The sequence below is a fragment of the Solea solea genome, chromosome 1, assembly GCF_958295425.1.
Source record: "Solea solea chromosome 1, fSolSol10.1, whole genome shotgun sequence".
NCBI classification, from domain to species: Eukaryota; Metazoa; Chordata; class Actinopteri; order Pleuronectiformes; family Soleidae; genus Solea; species Solea solea.
In genome coordinates, this window is record NC_081134.1 from 10,317,292 (window position 1) to 10,332,668 (window position 15,377).

A 15,377-nucleotide genomic window follows, 5' to 3' on the forward strand; every position below is an offset into this window, starting at 1 on the left:
CTTATGACCCTGAGGACTGTGAATCTGAACATATTTAGATATGGTACCTTTATCTTAAGCGTTCTCTAGATCCACAAAGAAACAGTGCAACTCCCTCTCTTCTCTGCACTCTCAAAGCAAACATTGAATCTGTGGCACGAACCTGCTGCACTCAGTTCTGAGAACATTTCCATCAGTCCTTAATAACTCTAAATGGCTACACATCCTTTCCAGCTCTGTCTCTCTGTCTAGCCAGTCAATACACGTCATGTTCTCCCTCCTCAGTGTCCAGTCCCTCATGCAATTCATTATAAACCTTTTCCTTTGCCACCTCTCTCTTTGCTGCACGTCTAGACTCCCAGTACTCCTACCTACTTTCTTCATCTCCCTGTGCCAATTTTTCTTTTGGATAAGTTCCTGTATCTCCTCGTTTCACAGAGTTTCCACAGATGGATAGGGGGTACACCAAACACCTTCTTGGTTGTTTCCCCTCACTACTTTAGCTGTACGTCTGGTACCTCAGTGCAAACTTCTCCGTCAAATCAGCCAGCTCTCTTCCTTTACGAGTCATATTCCCTACACTTAATGTCCTTGTCCTACTGTCTCGCTGCATCCTCACACATTTCCTCCCTCTCCTCTTACTCTGCCTTCGACCAACAGCTGCGCATCGATTGGAGCTGCTTTGAATGCTGTTGTGTGTGTATGTAGTGATGGCTATTTATTGAATAGTGTCTCACTGAATTAGTATTGAACACTTGTCATACTTTCTGGTTTGCTTTTGAGTGACGTGTTCAACAGCACAAGTAGTGTGGTGTAGCACAACAAAGACAGACACAGGACACAGGTCACATCATGCTTTTATGACGGAAAAGGAGTTCATTTACAAGACAGACAGTATATAAAACAAATATTGAAATAATAATAATAATAATAAAAAAAAAAAAAAAACTCTTGCTTTTTAGACAAGTACATTATTGTTTTATCTTTCCCCCTTGAGACCGAGCAGCCATGGGACTAAGCAAAACGTGGGCGATCCCTGGAGAAAAGAAGCAGTAATTAAATCTATACCTATATTTCTACACCTACAGTATTTACAGTTCAACAGTCATTTTCCTCTGTCAGACATGGCAAGGAGGTCTACAGATTAGATGACGTGATATGGCTAATTGACCTAATATATACAGTTGCTGTTCTTCAGTTCCAAGGATCCACACGTCCAAAATATAACTGCAATGACTAGGGTACAGTCACATGTTTGTGAAGGGGGAGACTCCAATTTACTTACTTACTGTATAACAGTCAATAATGTGAGTCAGTCATATGCTTCAATCTTGAACCGGTTGACACTATGCAATTAAACAAGTTGTCTTTATAGTAGCTCTGCATTTAACTGAGGCACTCATTCCTAGGTTTCAGACTTCAACTACGGCCGTATAAGAGATTTACATTCAATCACGTATGAATGTAAAAAAAACAAAAGAGATTGATAAAAATGTGTCTTACGAGTCAGTGCCAGTTTGATTGCGAGAGAGAAAGAGAGACAAAGAGAAAGAGAGTGTATGAAAGAGAGAGAAAGAGAGAGTGAAAAAGAGACAGAGAAAACCACAGAGACAGAGGGAGGATGGATTTACCTCAGCCGAATTTTAGAGACACGCTTGTTTTCCAGCAAATACAGAGCTACTATACCAATGAAAGTTCCCTTTGGAGAAGGTGAGAGAGATCAGACCTGGACACTTAATTTGGAAGATGGCACCATCTCGTTTTTAAACTGAGAATGTCTTCAAAAATGCATGGTAGAAACCTAGGAATGAGTGCCAACCAGGTCTGTAAGAGCTCTGCACACCTCCTCCTTCTCCAGAAGGATTCTGGAACAGTGACAAGGTCCAGGATAAATCAATGTAAGTATGTCATTAATAATCCTATCCCCATACAGCATTGATCACTCCCTGCATCCTGCTTGGAATATCAATCACTTTATCTATAATTTACACACCTGAACACAACTTTGGTGTATTTATAGACGTGTGCCCAAGTTCAATCATCCTGAATAGACAAAGGGAATCTCTCTCTTTAAATATTTGTAAATGCATGTGTTATCCGTGTCATCTGGCTTTGATTTGTGTCAGATTCAAAGCATATCAATAGTCTCACTTTGCTCTTTTTCAACCAGTCCCATGGCCACCAACAATGGCACCCATAGCTCTACGTACAAGTGTAGGTGAGAGTTTGGCAAGACCAATCAGTGTGTACAAAAGGCATGCATAGATTCAACCTGCTATAATACCACAAGAAATAAATTTCCCCCCTCTGGACTGACGGAGCTGATCAATTGCTGATCCGCTCACAGTCGTACAAAGAGAGAGAATTATGCTGCAATATTAGATGATGATTTACTGTTTGTCTTATTGGGGCCATCAGTTTATCTAAAAGCAGGCCTTTGTAATGGTGCTTTTGATCAAACGGGGGCCTGTTCTGATAAAAACCTCTCCTCACACGGGAATCTGAATGCAAAATATTTCCCAAAACACACGGAGTGGAGAGGAGATCACGCTATGGCTATAAGAAAATCAGTGATGCACTGAGCTATATGAAGCTAACAGTCAATATGCTCACTTTAGTGTTTCACAGTATGACACCCACAGATCAGCAAAACGGTATGGTCCCATTTTTGTTGTTACTCTAGTTGCCCACTGGGAGTCAGTATTGTCACGTAGAAAGGGACAAGGGGGGGGGTTATTTGCATTTTACAGTCAAGGTTGAGATGAAGCAGTTATCTGTCCAATGTGCTTCAAACAATCCCTCAGCAATGCTTTGCAACATGTCCAACCACACATGAATGTAGCCATTTGCATTATCGTGGCCAATTAAAGGAAACCATCGACATCAGTAACATCTCTGTTGAGCAGATGTGAAAAGGTGAATTAACGCCATAAATCCAGCCTGCAGTGTTTGCATGACACCCGTGTTCTGTTGCTGGAGTGGTCTGTTATGGAAATGAGCCTAATAAGCCAAGTAATCACCCAGTCAGACAAGCTAACATCTCCGCCATCCCATTACCGCTCCTCTCAGCTTGGGTAATTCAACTCAAGTCTAATCCAATCAGAACAGCAGCTGTATGATGTGGAGCAAGAGATGGATTCATTTAGAGCTCATTTGGAGCCACAGATGACAGGAGACTAAAGCTGTAGAAATGCAGTTTTAAAATTGAGACAAATGCTATTGTAAACTTAATAAAGAATCATACAGTCTTGGCTGGTGATGATGTCATGACGACTGGAGCCTAAGGTTTGTTTTATTTTGGGTTGTGACTATTAAAGGTTCCCCAGTGGAAGGGATCCCTAATATTTCTGCTGCTGTAAATGGGGCGTCTAGACTACGACACACCAACCCGAGGCAAGGATGAGCTGCAGATGGGAGCAGGGAATTGCTTAGCCTACATTATAACGAATCATGGTGGAGACGATGAATCAGGCTCAGCTCCACTGGTTTTCTACAAACACTGTGTCTGTCAAAATCACTGAGGCGACGGCTGTGCGTTTCGATGATTTCAGCTGGATGGGAGCTTTCATTATGAGTTGGGGAAAAAAGTCCCTTAGATTTTCAAGAATTTCTGAAGCTTGGAAAGATAAAAGTGCTGATTTTCAAACCCTCAAATGAGTAAACTAACTTCTTGTTAAAAAAAGTATGACAACAATCCAACCACACACCCCCTTCCTACATTTCATAGTTAAAGTGTGACAAGAAAAAATACATACATTACAGTCACATTACAGGAGTTTTCATATCCAGAGTAAGGTCCCATTGTGGCACTGTGCAGAGCAGGAAAGTTCCACATATTGTTTCCAGGAATGAGTAGGGTGTGAAATGGGAATCAATGTTCAATCTTTTTTTGTTTTATTTTCTTCTTTTTTTTTTTTAGGAACCTGGGTCACCCCTTTCATCTTTTGTCTCCACTGATCCGGTCACTGCTCCATGTTTGATGTCACTAAGAGGAGCAACACATCATAACACAACAACACTGACTCACTGACCACACAGAACACGTGTCTACTACCACACAACCATATTCCAGCCTAATACTGTGAACAGGGACAACAAGGGTTGGAAATGTTAAATAGACGGGAAACAGGAAGAGGGGGAAGAGGACGGTATAAAGAGGGAGAGAGAGAAGAAGATAAAAATGAAACACACCATCATCATCTATGCTTACATTTGTGAATGATGCTTACACAATAACACCATCAACAATCACTAGACATTCTCATTGTCCTCTAAACCTACTTTCCACTGACAAATACCGGGGAATGGAAACACAGAGGGACCTGAAGTGGGAGAGGGAAGTTGTCCATGACGACAATGTACTGTTCTCAACACTGAGCGAAATAAAAAATGGCCGCTGACACTGTGAATGGTGATCTAAAAACCAGGACAATAAATTCATCTGTTCTCATTCAGCCCCATGAATCTTTAACAACTGTTCAGTTATTCATCCTGACACAGAAGTTGGGGTTTCATCATTTCTCTTAAGGTACAAGAATGGATTTGCATGATTTATTTTGAGAGCTGAGGCTCACCCGTTAAACCCAAGCTATTTAAATAGTGATGAATTTATGCTTTCAAAGTATGACCCTTTTAAATGAAGTAAACCTTATGTAGTTACACTCTGTAAAGTTGTGGTGGAATCAAAATGTACACTGAATAATGCCAAGATCAGACTACATGATCTTTTGGCCTGTTATCATCGTCACTATATCGCATGATCGTCAGACATGGCAGACCACATGATGGTTCCTGACCCGATCAATCATCAAGACATGATGATGTTAAGAGGAAGAGGGGCTGGACCATGGGGGCGGGGCTAGACAATACCTAGAAAGAAGACTGTAAACAAACAATGGCGTTCAAAGCATGATACTCACTGTATTGGGTAACGAAAAGTGTAAAGGTCAACCCTCAAAAAGAACACTTGGCGGATCACTCATCTTTCGCTATGTCATTTTGTATTACTGTACCTTTGTATCTGCAGAGCGCTCTGAACTGTCATTGTTCACTGATGTGAGGGAACTTGTCATAGAAGGCAGAAGAAAAGAACAATCAAACATGCTAAACTTTCAGTTGGGAGGTCCTGAGGCTACTAGAAACATCAATAATCGTCATTTCACTATGGAAATAAAATTATTGATTTTCAGGGTTGACAGGTCTACATCTGTTGGATTGGCTATAAACTTGCTTACAATGTGTAGTCTGACCTGAGTCTTTTTGCCATTGATGAACTTTAAAATGTTGTCTTATTCTTCTTCCTATATTATTTCCAGGTAAAAGCCGGGGGTGGGAACTGTTGGCAGTCCATCTTGGGTCCGAATGGAGACATACATGCATTGTTTTACTCCCAATTGCATAATCTGGGTGTTAGTCTGACTTTGAGAAATTAGATTTAGTACAGTTTCAGTTAGACTTACATGTTTATATGCATTTTTATTCTAATCTCACGTAAACATACTGAAGTGACTGCATCACTGCATAAAGTCCTTCCTTTGCTCTTAGAATTTAACTTCTACAGATGGGAGACAGCTGTTTCTTGATCAAAGATTTTGTTCTGCCTGGTTTTGGGTGCGTTGTGAACAGCCTTGAGAACAGAACAGTGCCACACAGTGGACAGGGAGCTCTAAAAGGGGAGATAGCCAAAAGGTCACGGTAAACAACAAATGAGTGAAACAAAATGGAGGACAAACAGGAGGCAAAATAACACTTCAAATGAAACTTTTTTGTCTTCTTGTTTTTTGAAACCACAGTACTACTCTCCACTATACGATGCACATGGCGTGGGTAGGGTTGACACGACTTCATTTACATTTTAATTCCTTGGTCTCCAGCCAGGGACCCCTCCCAAAGGAGGACCCAGTGGGGGTGTGTGGTGGGGAGTGGGGGTGAGGAGGGGGGATGCACTGGGCTAGGGGGGCAGAGACATTCGCACACCGACCGTCTCAGAGACAGAGAGAGATCAGTCAGTTTCACTCGTGTGGTGCATCGTCAATTTGTTTGTTAAGTCATGTGTGAAGGATGTTTGCTCTTCCTTTAATCTTGATGGTGGTTTTTAGTGCAAATGGAGGCACCATCGCTATGAAGCCTTGTGATAGCAGATGGTCTTGTCATCATCACAACAGCTTGTAAAATGGCAGTGACAATAACTAGCATTAATTAAATCATGCACATCAACTACTGGATATAAAAAACAACAACATACATTCTATGGCTTTGTTTCTTCAGTCACATGTTGATTCTCTCTAGGAGAATGATTTTGGCTTTATGATTCAGTATTGCTAAGTTAGGAAGGGTAAGATTTTAGCAGAGTATGTGTCATTGTATTTGCTCTGTTGGCTCGTTAATTCTCTTCTCCTGAGAAAAGGTGCTATACACGTGTTGTTATGCGAGGTTTCTACGACCTGGATGAGTGTGTCGATGTCAGTGATGTGAACACCTCCATAGTGTCACTGTGTGTCCTTTCTCTGTCTCTGAGTATAACCTGACTCTCCAGGCTGCTCCCCCCTGGCAGCACTGTGAAGGTCAGATGTCTACCAACACAGCAGAGGGCATGGACCGAGGGTGGAGGCTGCTGGGTCGTCCCTGGGCTTGTGATCTGAGGGAGAGCAAGCAGAGAACATGTTGACCTCTTTCTTCCCTCCCCTTCTGCCAAGTGACCCTCACATGGCCACCAGCCTGGTCCCCCTTGCCCTCTACTGCATTGGTTGCTATGGTTCCTGTAGCTGCCCGTGTACGAAGCACTTGACTTCCTAACCAAACCCTCCGGGCAACGGGCAGCCACAGCAGCTCGCGGATAGTGCGCTCGTCCCAAACTCACACAGCTAATGTCGCAAAAGTTTGCAAAGCATAGGCCAGATCAAGTTTTATTTGACTTACTGACATATGATTGATCCATATCCACTCCTTCTGACCAGATTGTCTGATTAGATCATATTCTACATCCACTAAGCTTTGGTTCATTCAACAAATGGCATGTGATAATGTTAATAAAACAGTTGACCCAATATAATTCTCCTCACTGTTGAGCTGCGGTCAGAGTAGATAAATTTATCTGTTATACTGAATTTCTCTACAGAAAAAAAAAAATCAAATTTTCTTTAAAAACCATGTGTTTTATTCAGTGGTATGAATTTACAACTTAACTCTCAACTGCAACTCCACATGCATGACTCTTTACAAGGCAGACTTTAAAGAGCATAGTTAAGAATTCTACAAATGGATGGTAGCCAGGTCTCCGCATTTCCCTTTATTTCCCTTTAGTACAGAGAATGCAGTAAAGGGAAATTTTGATGGAAAGAAAAAAAACTTTAGCAATTAATTGCGAGACATGACTACCAATATTCCACAGCTCAGTGATCAATTCACATCTTATTGCCTATAGTGCTTAAATTTAGTTTTTTTGTTTTTCTCCTCAAGCATGGATGACAAGCAGCTGTATGAAGTTTATCAATACTCTAGGGTCACTCAAACGTGTTTTCATCACATGCTGAATAAAACCACTGAGACAGACAGGTCAGGATCACTTTGTTGTCGTTCACAAATTTATGCAAGTCATGCCATGGCTCTGGTTTTAATGCTGGCACTCAATTTTGAATGGAGCCATGAACAGGAACCTAAATTGTGCTTTCAAGCTTCTTTGCGAGTCAGTGGCTGTGTGCGTTTGCGTGTGTCAAACACGTTTTTGGGACGTGCTCATGCCTCCCCCGAAGGACCCCTGGCTGCGTTGTTTCATATCATTTTCATGTTGAACTTTCTGGTCCCTCCTGAGGTGCCCCCAGTGGCGGGTTCAGATTTCCGGAAAGAGTACTCCACTGTGAAGTTGTTCTTGCGTTGGCCGCGTCCTCGGCTCCACACGAACAACAGCAGGAAACAGAAGAGGACCACTCCCAGGAATGTGATGCAACCCATTGCCGTGGAGACCAAGATGGTGGTCAGGTCCAAGGTGAACTTGAGGAAAACACGTGTGCTATTCAGATTTGTGTCATTAAAGAACTCGCTGCTATAGAGCGAGCGGTTGAGAAAAAAGGCTGAGGCGGCGTCCAGTGGCTGGCCACGCACGGTGAGTGTGGCGAAGTAGGTGTCATTGCCCCCGGCATTACTGGCAATGCAGATGTATGTTCCGCTGTCAGTGAGCTGGGCATAGCGAATCTCCAGGGTGCCACTAGGCAGGACAGTAATACGCCCCAAGGTCTTTGTGGTGATCCGTCTGCGTTGTGGGGAAATCCATATAATTGAAGGTGGAGGTTCTCCTTCAGCTCGACACAGAAATCGCACAGGCTGGCCCTCACGAGCAATCACCTGAGAAAAGGAATGCATGGATTAATAAATGCATTAGAGTCAGAAAAGAAAGTATTTGCAAAGTAATTGACCTAAATATAATTGTCGTTACCTGCTGCATCTTGCGATTGCGTATCTTAGGTTTCTGGCATGTAAAGTGATCGAAGAGTGCAGAATCGGTGAAGGTGCTGAGGCTGACCCCCTGCACCTCCACCGGCCCTGCACACACCGGCACTCTGCCGTCAAAGTTGAGGGTCTTGCGTCTTTGCAGGATCCACAATAGACGGCAGTCACACATCAGGGGGTTCCCATCCACTCTGAGGGTCTCAAGGCTGTTGACAGAGTGAAAGGAGCGCTCTTCGAGAGTCTGCAAGTCGTTGGAGGAGAAATTGAGGACCCGGATCTGTCGTAGGCCTCCAAGGGCATGGGGCTCTACTGTCATCAACCCCGTGTTTACCATGATGAGCTCCTTCAGCCTCAGCAGGTCTTTAAAGGCCCAGGGCTCTAGTGTGGTGATGGGATTGTAGGAAAGATTGAGGTGGGTGAGGTGCACCAGGTTCTTGAAGGAGGTGGAAGGGACAGAGGTGATGTTGGTGTTGGTGATGGAGAGCCAGTGAAGGTCCAAACCCTGGAAACTGAGTGGGGAGATATACTCTAAGTATGGCCAATGGTCAATGTCCAGACCCCGCAGGTTGGAGAGCTTGCGGAAGTTCTGGTCGTCCAGGGCAGCAATGCTGAGGTGATGGAGGCGAAGAGTGACCAGGCTGCGGAGATAGGACAGTGTCTGGCCAGAGATGGATGTCAGGTTGCAGTGCTGTATTGTGAGATCCTCCAGCCCCAGTAACCCTGAAAATGCCTAGGAAATACAGTTTTATATCAGTGTTCAGTTTGTATACTAAGACAAACAAAGTGAAGGAAGAAGTTCTGTTGACACCACACTGTTGACAGAAAAAGAAAAACAGTCACATTTGAAGTCTATAAAGATGCTGCAGAGCTTACCTTATGGGATATGTAAACCAGCTCGTTGTCTCCCACCTCCAGATGTTTCAGACTCCTAAGATCTTGGAAGGTGTAGTCCAATAAAATCACCAACTTGTTCTCACTCAGATCCAGGCTGGTCAGATTGCCCAGCTTGGCGAAAGCCCCCATGGGCACCAACTTCAGCTGGTTTCCCCTCAGCTTTAACACTTTAAGACTAGGGAGGGAGGCAAAGGCATTGGGCTCTAATGTGGTGATGAGGTTCTCACCGAGATCCACTTCCTCCAGTCGTGGGTATGGTGCCAGGTCACCCGCCTGCACCCAGCGGAGCCGGTTCTTGCTGAGGTCCAGGAGCTGTGTCTCAGTGGGGATGCCTTCTGGGATGTTGGTGAGCCTTCGTCGCTGGCATGACACTGACCTCAGCTGAGCTGAGCACTCACACCGTGGTGGACAGGCCTGGCCACTTCCTGGTAGCATCAGTGTTACCATTGCAACCAGAGAAGCTGTCAGGACCCATTGCCACACCCTTGGCCATGGCACTAAGGCACCCCCACCAGGGCCAGGAGAGCCAGTCATGGCCCTGGTCCTCTGACTCCTTGCCTGTGGTAGGCAGGGTCAGTACACCATACACCTGCACGATGAGAGGGAGGGAAGGCACAGGAGAAGAGAACAAGAAAAAGAAGAACATTAGGAGGATGTGAAAAAGAAAGATGGAGGCTATCATCCATCATCTCCCAGACTCATTATAATGATACCAACACAGCTTTAAATCATCAATGCATCCTGTAGTGTAGGAAATGTTCAGCTGAAAGCTGTGGGGATTTGAGAACATATCATGGCACTGCATAAAAAAAACACTTCTGACAAGAGTCCATTACAGGGACACAGTTCTGTTTAATATATTTAAGTGTATTTGTGTTGTCATTAATGGTTTCAGTTAGAGAAGTGGGACACTGGGGACACCTGGCCTCAGCTGAATTCTTGCATGCTGCATCTCCTCAGCTCTTCTTGCTGCACAAATGTGTTTATTATCACCATGCATAAACACAGACTGAGCTCCTTGGCAATAATTAGAATGCCTTGAAACCGCACACGTCATGTTGATATGAACTGTGAGGAGGGAGGCGTTTGAATCACCATGTACTCATGTCATGTTATTTGTTTGATCAGGTATGTGGTGATGAATGTGTGCGTAGGACGTGGCATTTTGCTGGGTATGAATTAAAAGTTGCTTGGATGAATCACTGGGAGCTTCAGCATTCCTTCAGGCAACCTGTCATCTCTCCCACACACTGTTTTCAACTCAGATGCAGTGAAGGAGCACCTGGAACCTAAACTTAATGTCCAACCATTTAAGGAAAGGGCAAGAAAGTGTTGCCTATAATAATGAAGCATGAAGAGACGTTTTTGTCTGCTTGCTCCAGATACATACACTTTTTTTCTTGGATGTTTGTTTTTCAGATGAAGTCGAAATGAGAGAGAATTTATCATCATCACCGGGGAGAATCATGTTAAGATGCACTCTGAAGCTGGCAGTGGGAGAAGAAAGAGCCAAACAGATTAATAATATATGGGACAGTTTGTGCTTAATGGGCAGCGGGTGAGTCACACAGTTAGAATAAACAAAAATCGCCAGCTTCTCTCTTGTCCTGTGGGCTTCATCTCAGTTCTCTTTCGAGCAAGTTTGATTTAGAAATAGACCATCTGATGCCAAATCATGTCCGACTGTTTCAATGTTTTGGAATCAATGGGATCAAAAGGGATGAGTGGGGATTTAAGCTAAATTTAAATGATGGCACACATGCACAACACTCATTATTCACTATTCCCACTTGAAGATAGTAAAGACAGTAAAACCCTCGGAAATTGTGTCTCATTTCCAACAGGCCTGGAAAACACTTATGTGAAGATCTGGTTGAAATGTGGTGTTGTGCAGAGTGCTGCACAAACTGACCCATTTCTCAGGAACCACCAACAACTCACCAATAACCAATAACAACAATAGAGAACCAAACCTCAGGGTCTCTCTGAAGAACGGAACGCAGAGAGAGACGTTTAAAAAAACAACAAAAAACAACAACAACAACAACACAAGTACACAGATGTTCTGGATTAAAACGCTATTTATGAGATGACATCAAACAAAATCAGTGTCTGAGTTACGTGATATTTCCTCTGCTGTGGTTTCTGGCTTTATCAGTGGTAAGGTTGTGGGACTGTCGGTGTTGGTATAAAATGTGTTGTCAAGGAAAGAAGTGTATAAAATGAACATGCCAGCACTGTCACTGCAAACGTTTTAGAATGCTAATGTTGGCATTTAGCTCAAAGCACTGTTGGGATATAGGCTGCTGGGATGGCTTCTCTCTGTGTGTGTGTGTGTGTGTGTGTGTGTCACTGCACAACTGGCTGGCTCCTCAGCAGAGTGATGGATTCAACCTGTCTGCACACCCCCTCCTGAGAGTCATCCTATGGGTCAGTGGCAGAGTCGCAGCATGAATCAGAGAGGTGGCATCGTTCAGACAGACAAGGTCCATGCTGCTTGACTCAAGGACAGATAGGGATCCTTTAAACAGGCGCACTCACTATCAAGCACAGAAGCCTGCGCATCATGTGTTGAGCAGTCACAGAAAACTTATGCCAAATAACAGAATAGAGGTTTTTCGGAAAAGCAGTTTCTGTGGCTCTGACAGCTTCGATCCTTTCAAAATAACGAGCTTTTTATTTCTTACAGCATGTTTTTACACCTGACCAGCCAACACTCATAAAATCAGTCCTAAAACCCACACTGCACATTAGGCAGATGTTCAAGGGAAACAGGGCAAACCCCACAAGCGTCCAGAGGGCAGACCGTGTTGCCGAGTGGGAGGAAACTCAGCCTACAAGCTAAAAATAACAAACTTAAAGTGGCTGACCTAATGAGCAGATGGTAGGGAGCAACATCTCAGCCTAATCACATGCACATCATCACAACACTGATGGCCATGCACTCATGATGTCTAAAGCACCAGTAGTTTTGCCCACAGTTGGGTTATTCTGAGTGTTGCCGAAAATATGTTCCCCAAGAAAACTGTGGTTGTGTATTTGTGTTTGTGAGGCAGTGTGTCTGACTAAGTAGGTCATCCATGCTGACTTTATGCTAGTCTTTATATTGGGTCAGCAGAGCGTGGAACTCCTCCCTATATCTATCCATGCACAAACACACACACACACACACACTCATGCACAGGCTCAGCAGATTAGAGAAAGCTTTTACATTTTACTATCGGCAACAATCTGAGGTTTGACATTTTTATTTGCAGAGGAAAAACCTGACAGTTTGCACTTTCCTTTGCTAAGTTGCTCTAAGTCCATGATTAAATCGGTGCTCAGTAAATTAATTTTAAGGCAGATACAAGTGGCTCTTGGACTAAAGAGAAGTAGATGGTGAGTGTGTGGGGGAACACGCTGCAGTGTGTAACATGAAGGACACTGCAGGTGTTTCCGATCGTCAGGATGAGGTTTGGTGCTTTCCTCAGAACCCTGAGGCAGTGAGAGTGAACTGATTATAGACTGATGCACTGCTTGGTTTGACCTATATAGACGAAACTGCAATAATACAGAATTTAAATAATTAATCTTTTCTAATCATATACAGGCTGTAAAATCCTACTTTTGCCCTGTGATGGACTGGCGACCCTCATGTGGAGGATACAGTGGTAGAAGATGAATGAATGAATGAATGAATGAATGACACCTACACTTATAAAATGCTGACACACACGCATGCTCTTCATGTTTTTGGGAAGCTGATGACTGTCTCACTGTCTCTTCATGAGGAAAATTATACTTCACAAAATGAAAGGAGTGATGCTTTCTGACTCATGCAATCTCTGACTTCACCATTTCTAACTGGCAGATCCTCAAAATACCTCACACATCCCTGTGAACTCTTTGAGCGGATGTTCATCTGCATCCTTCCTGAGAAGTGGAAGCTGCCAGTACAGGGAGTTAGTAATCAAAACTATTGCACAAGGTGAGCATAGGTTCAAAATCTGTATCAACATCAACTAAAGACACACAGAAACTGAAGAGAAATACCTGACAACTAGGAATGAGAATGGATTTTACTGTCAACTTTACCTTTGTTTTGGACTTTTTTTGTTAGAGACTACCTGTGATTGTTTTCTGAACCTGTGTCACACCATTAACCTGCACTCTTGTTGTTGTTGTTAACATTGCAACACTTACACTTAGGTATAAAGTAAGTAGTCCCTCTGCCTGGGTTGGCACGTGAAAGGACCTTTCATGTCTCATGTTTACATTTTGAACTTCAGTGGAGACCTCAGTGAGAGGCATCATGATGTACAAAACACCAAATGAAGCTTTTTTTTAACTGCAGTGTTGTGATATAACAAAGTACATATACTTTGTTAATCTACTTAAGTACAACATTCATGTATCTGTACTTTACTTTGTTTATTTATATTTCTGGCAACCTTTACTTTTACTCCACTACATTTACTCTATTTTTGTTACTCATTACTACCCATTAAAATCAGAAGAAGAAGAGTTGCTAATGGTCTGTATTTATATAGCATTTTCTAGTCTTGATCTGCTTTACACTATAGCTTTACCATTCACCCATTCACATGCTGCATCATGGGGTTAAGTGTCTTGCTCAAGGACACAAACTAACAGAGCCAGAAATTAAACTCACAGTCTTCCATGGCTCAATTCTAACTCCTCATTTCTAAAACTTAAGTACATTTTATATCATAAAATCACTTTTGATACTTAAGTTCAGTAAATGTCATATACCTTAAGACTTACATAAAAAAATATACATATATATATATATATATATATATATATATATATATATATATATGTATACATATATACATAAAATAAATATTATAAATTATTATAAAAAAGTGACTTCAACTTCTACCAAAGTAATTTTCTGGTAAGATACTTGTACTTTTACTCAAGTATCCCTTTTAGGTTTAGGTTTATTAAGACTTTAGCTCTCTGTATATGTAAAAAAAAAACATGTAACACTTTAAATGCAATAAATAGGAAATAAAATGAGCTGACAAGGAGGTGAATTCCATCACTGCTGTTGATGTGTTAGTCTTGGCGTGAACAAAGCAAAAGCACAGATTAAGTGTCTGATTTATGAGACACAGGAGTTCATCTTTTCACTGTGTTTTTTTTTAAACGCCTCTCTCCGTGCTGCCAAATGATGAACACTTGGTTGGTGATGTTGAGATGTGGCTGCGCTTTAGTCGCTAAATTTGTGTCACTGAGAACATGCCTATTAAAAATGGCTCAGCACTCTTTGATGTCTTGTGCCACTGTGTTTCCGCGCTTGATTTCGCGATGATGAGCAACAGTACTGTGCAGTCCAGATAATCACAATCTCTGACAAACATCAATGAAGTGTGTGTGTGTGTGTGTGTGTGTATGTGTGTGATAGAAAGAGCGATAGAGAGAGGGTGTGGGTATGTTTCACTCTGTGTCTGTACATCCATTTTATCTCTGTAATTATTTCCCCTGAACTCTTTGCGGAGACGAAGGAAAAATAACACCACAGAGAAACTACGTGACTGTTTCATGTTCACCACCTGTCGAAACCAAGCACCTTCTGTTATATTGCAGCTTATCTTGTCTTGTCACTGAGATTAGTAACTATCACTTGTAAATAATGAAAATGTAGCCAATCATTAAACAAACTGCTAAAGAGTTTCCAGTGTCTCGGCTTTCACAGCGGTCGTATATATCAACCTTCATGTGACAGTGCAACTTAAAATAGATTTAACTGTGAGAACCTATGTATATATATATATACCGTATATGTGTGTGTGTATCATTTCTCCCACTTAGATTCCACAGTCTGTCATCTGTGTTAAACAGTTGTGATATATATACACAGAGGGATTAAGACAAAAACAACACAGAGGTATCCAGTGAGACGTTGTTTGCTCTCTTCAAAAGTAGAACAAACTGTGAACGTACTGCAGCTGTGTTGTTTATACTGTGCCAATGTTTCATTACTGACCCATGTAGAACAAACACACTGACACCGACTGCCTTTCACTATATATTGTTCAATCCCTCCT

At 42.5% G+C, this 15,377-nt stretch overlaps 1 protein-coding gene across 1 annotated transcript in view; it reads right to left on the bottom strand.

The window, feature by feature from the left end:
• Positions 1-818: 818 nt before the first annotated feature.
• LOC131463498 (leucine-rich repeat and immunoglobulin-like domain-containing nogo receptor-interacting protein 3) overlaps positions 819-15,377 on the bottom strand; it is a 32,190-nt gene continuing 17,631 nt past the window's right edge. Inside the window, exons 3-5 of the mRNA XM_058635243.1 lie at positions 9,298-9,907; positions 8,411-9,154; positions 819-8,319 (exon numbers count right to left, since the gene is read on the bottom strand). Of these exons, the coding sequence (XP_058491226.1) occupies positions 7,750-8,319; positions 8,411-9,154; positions 9,298-9,852 (1,869 nt within the window). The 5' untranslated portion in view covers positions 9,853-9,907 and the 3' untranslated portion in view covers positions 819-7,749. The remainder of the gene's footprint in view (positions 8,320-8,410; positions 9,155-9,297; positions 9,908-15,377) is intronic.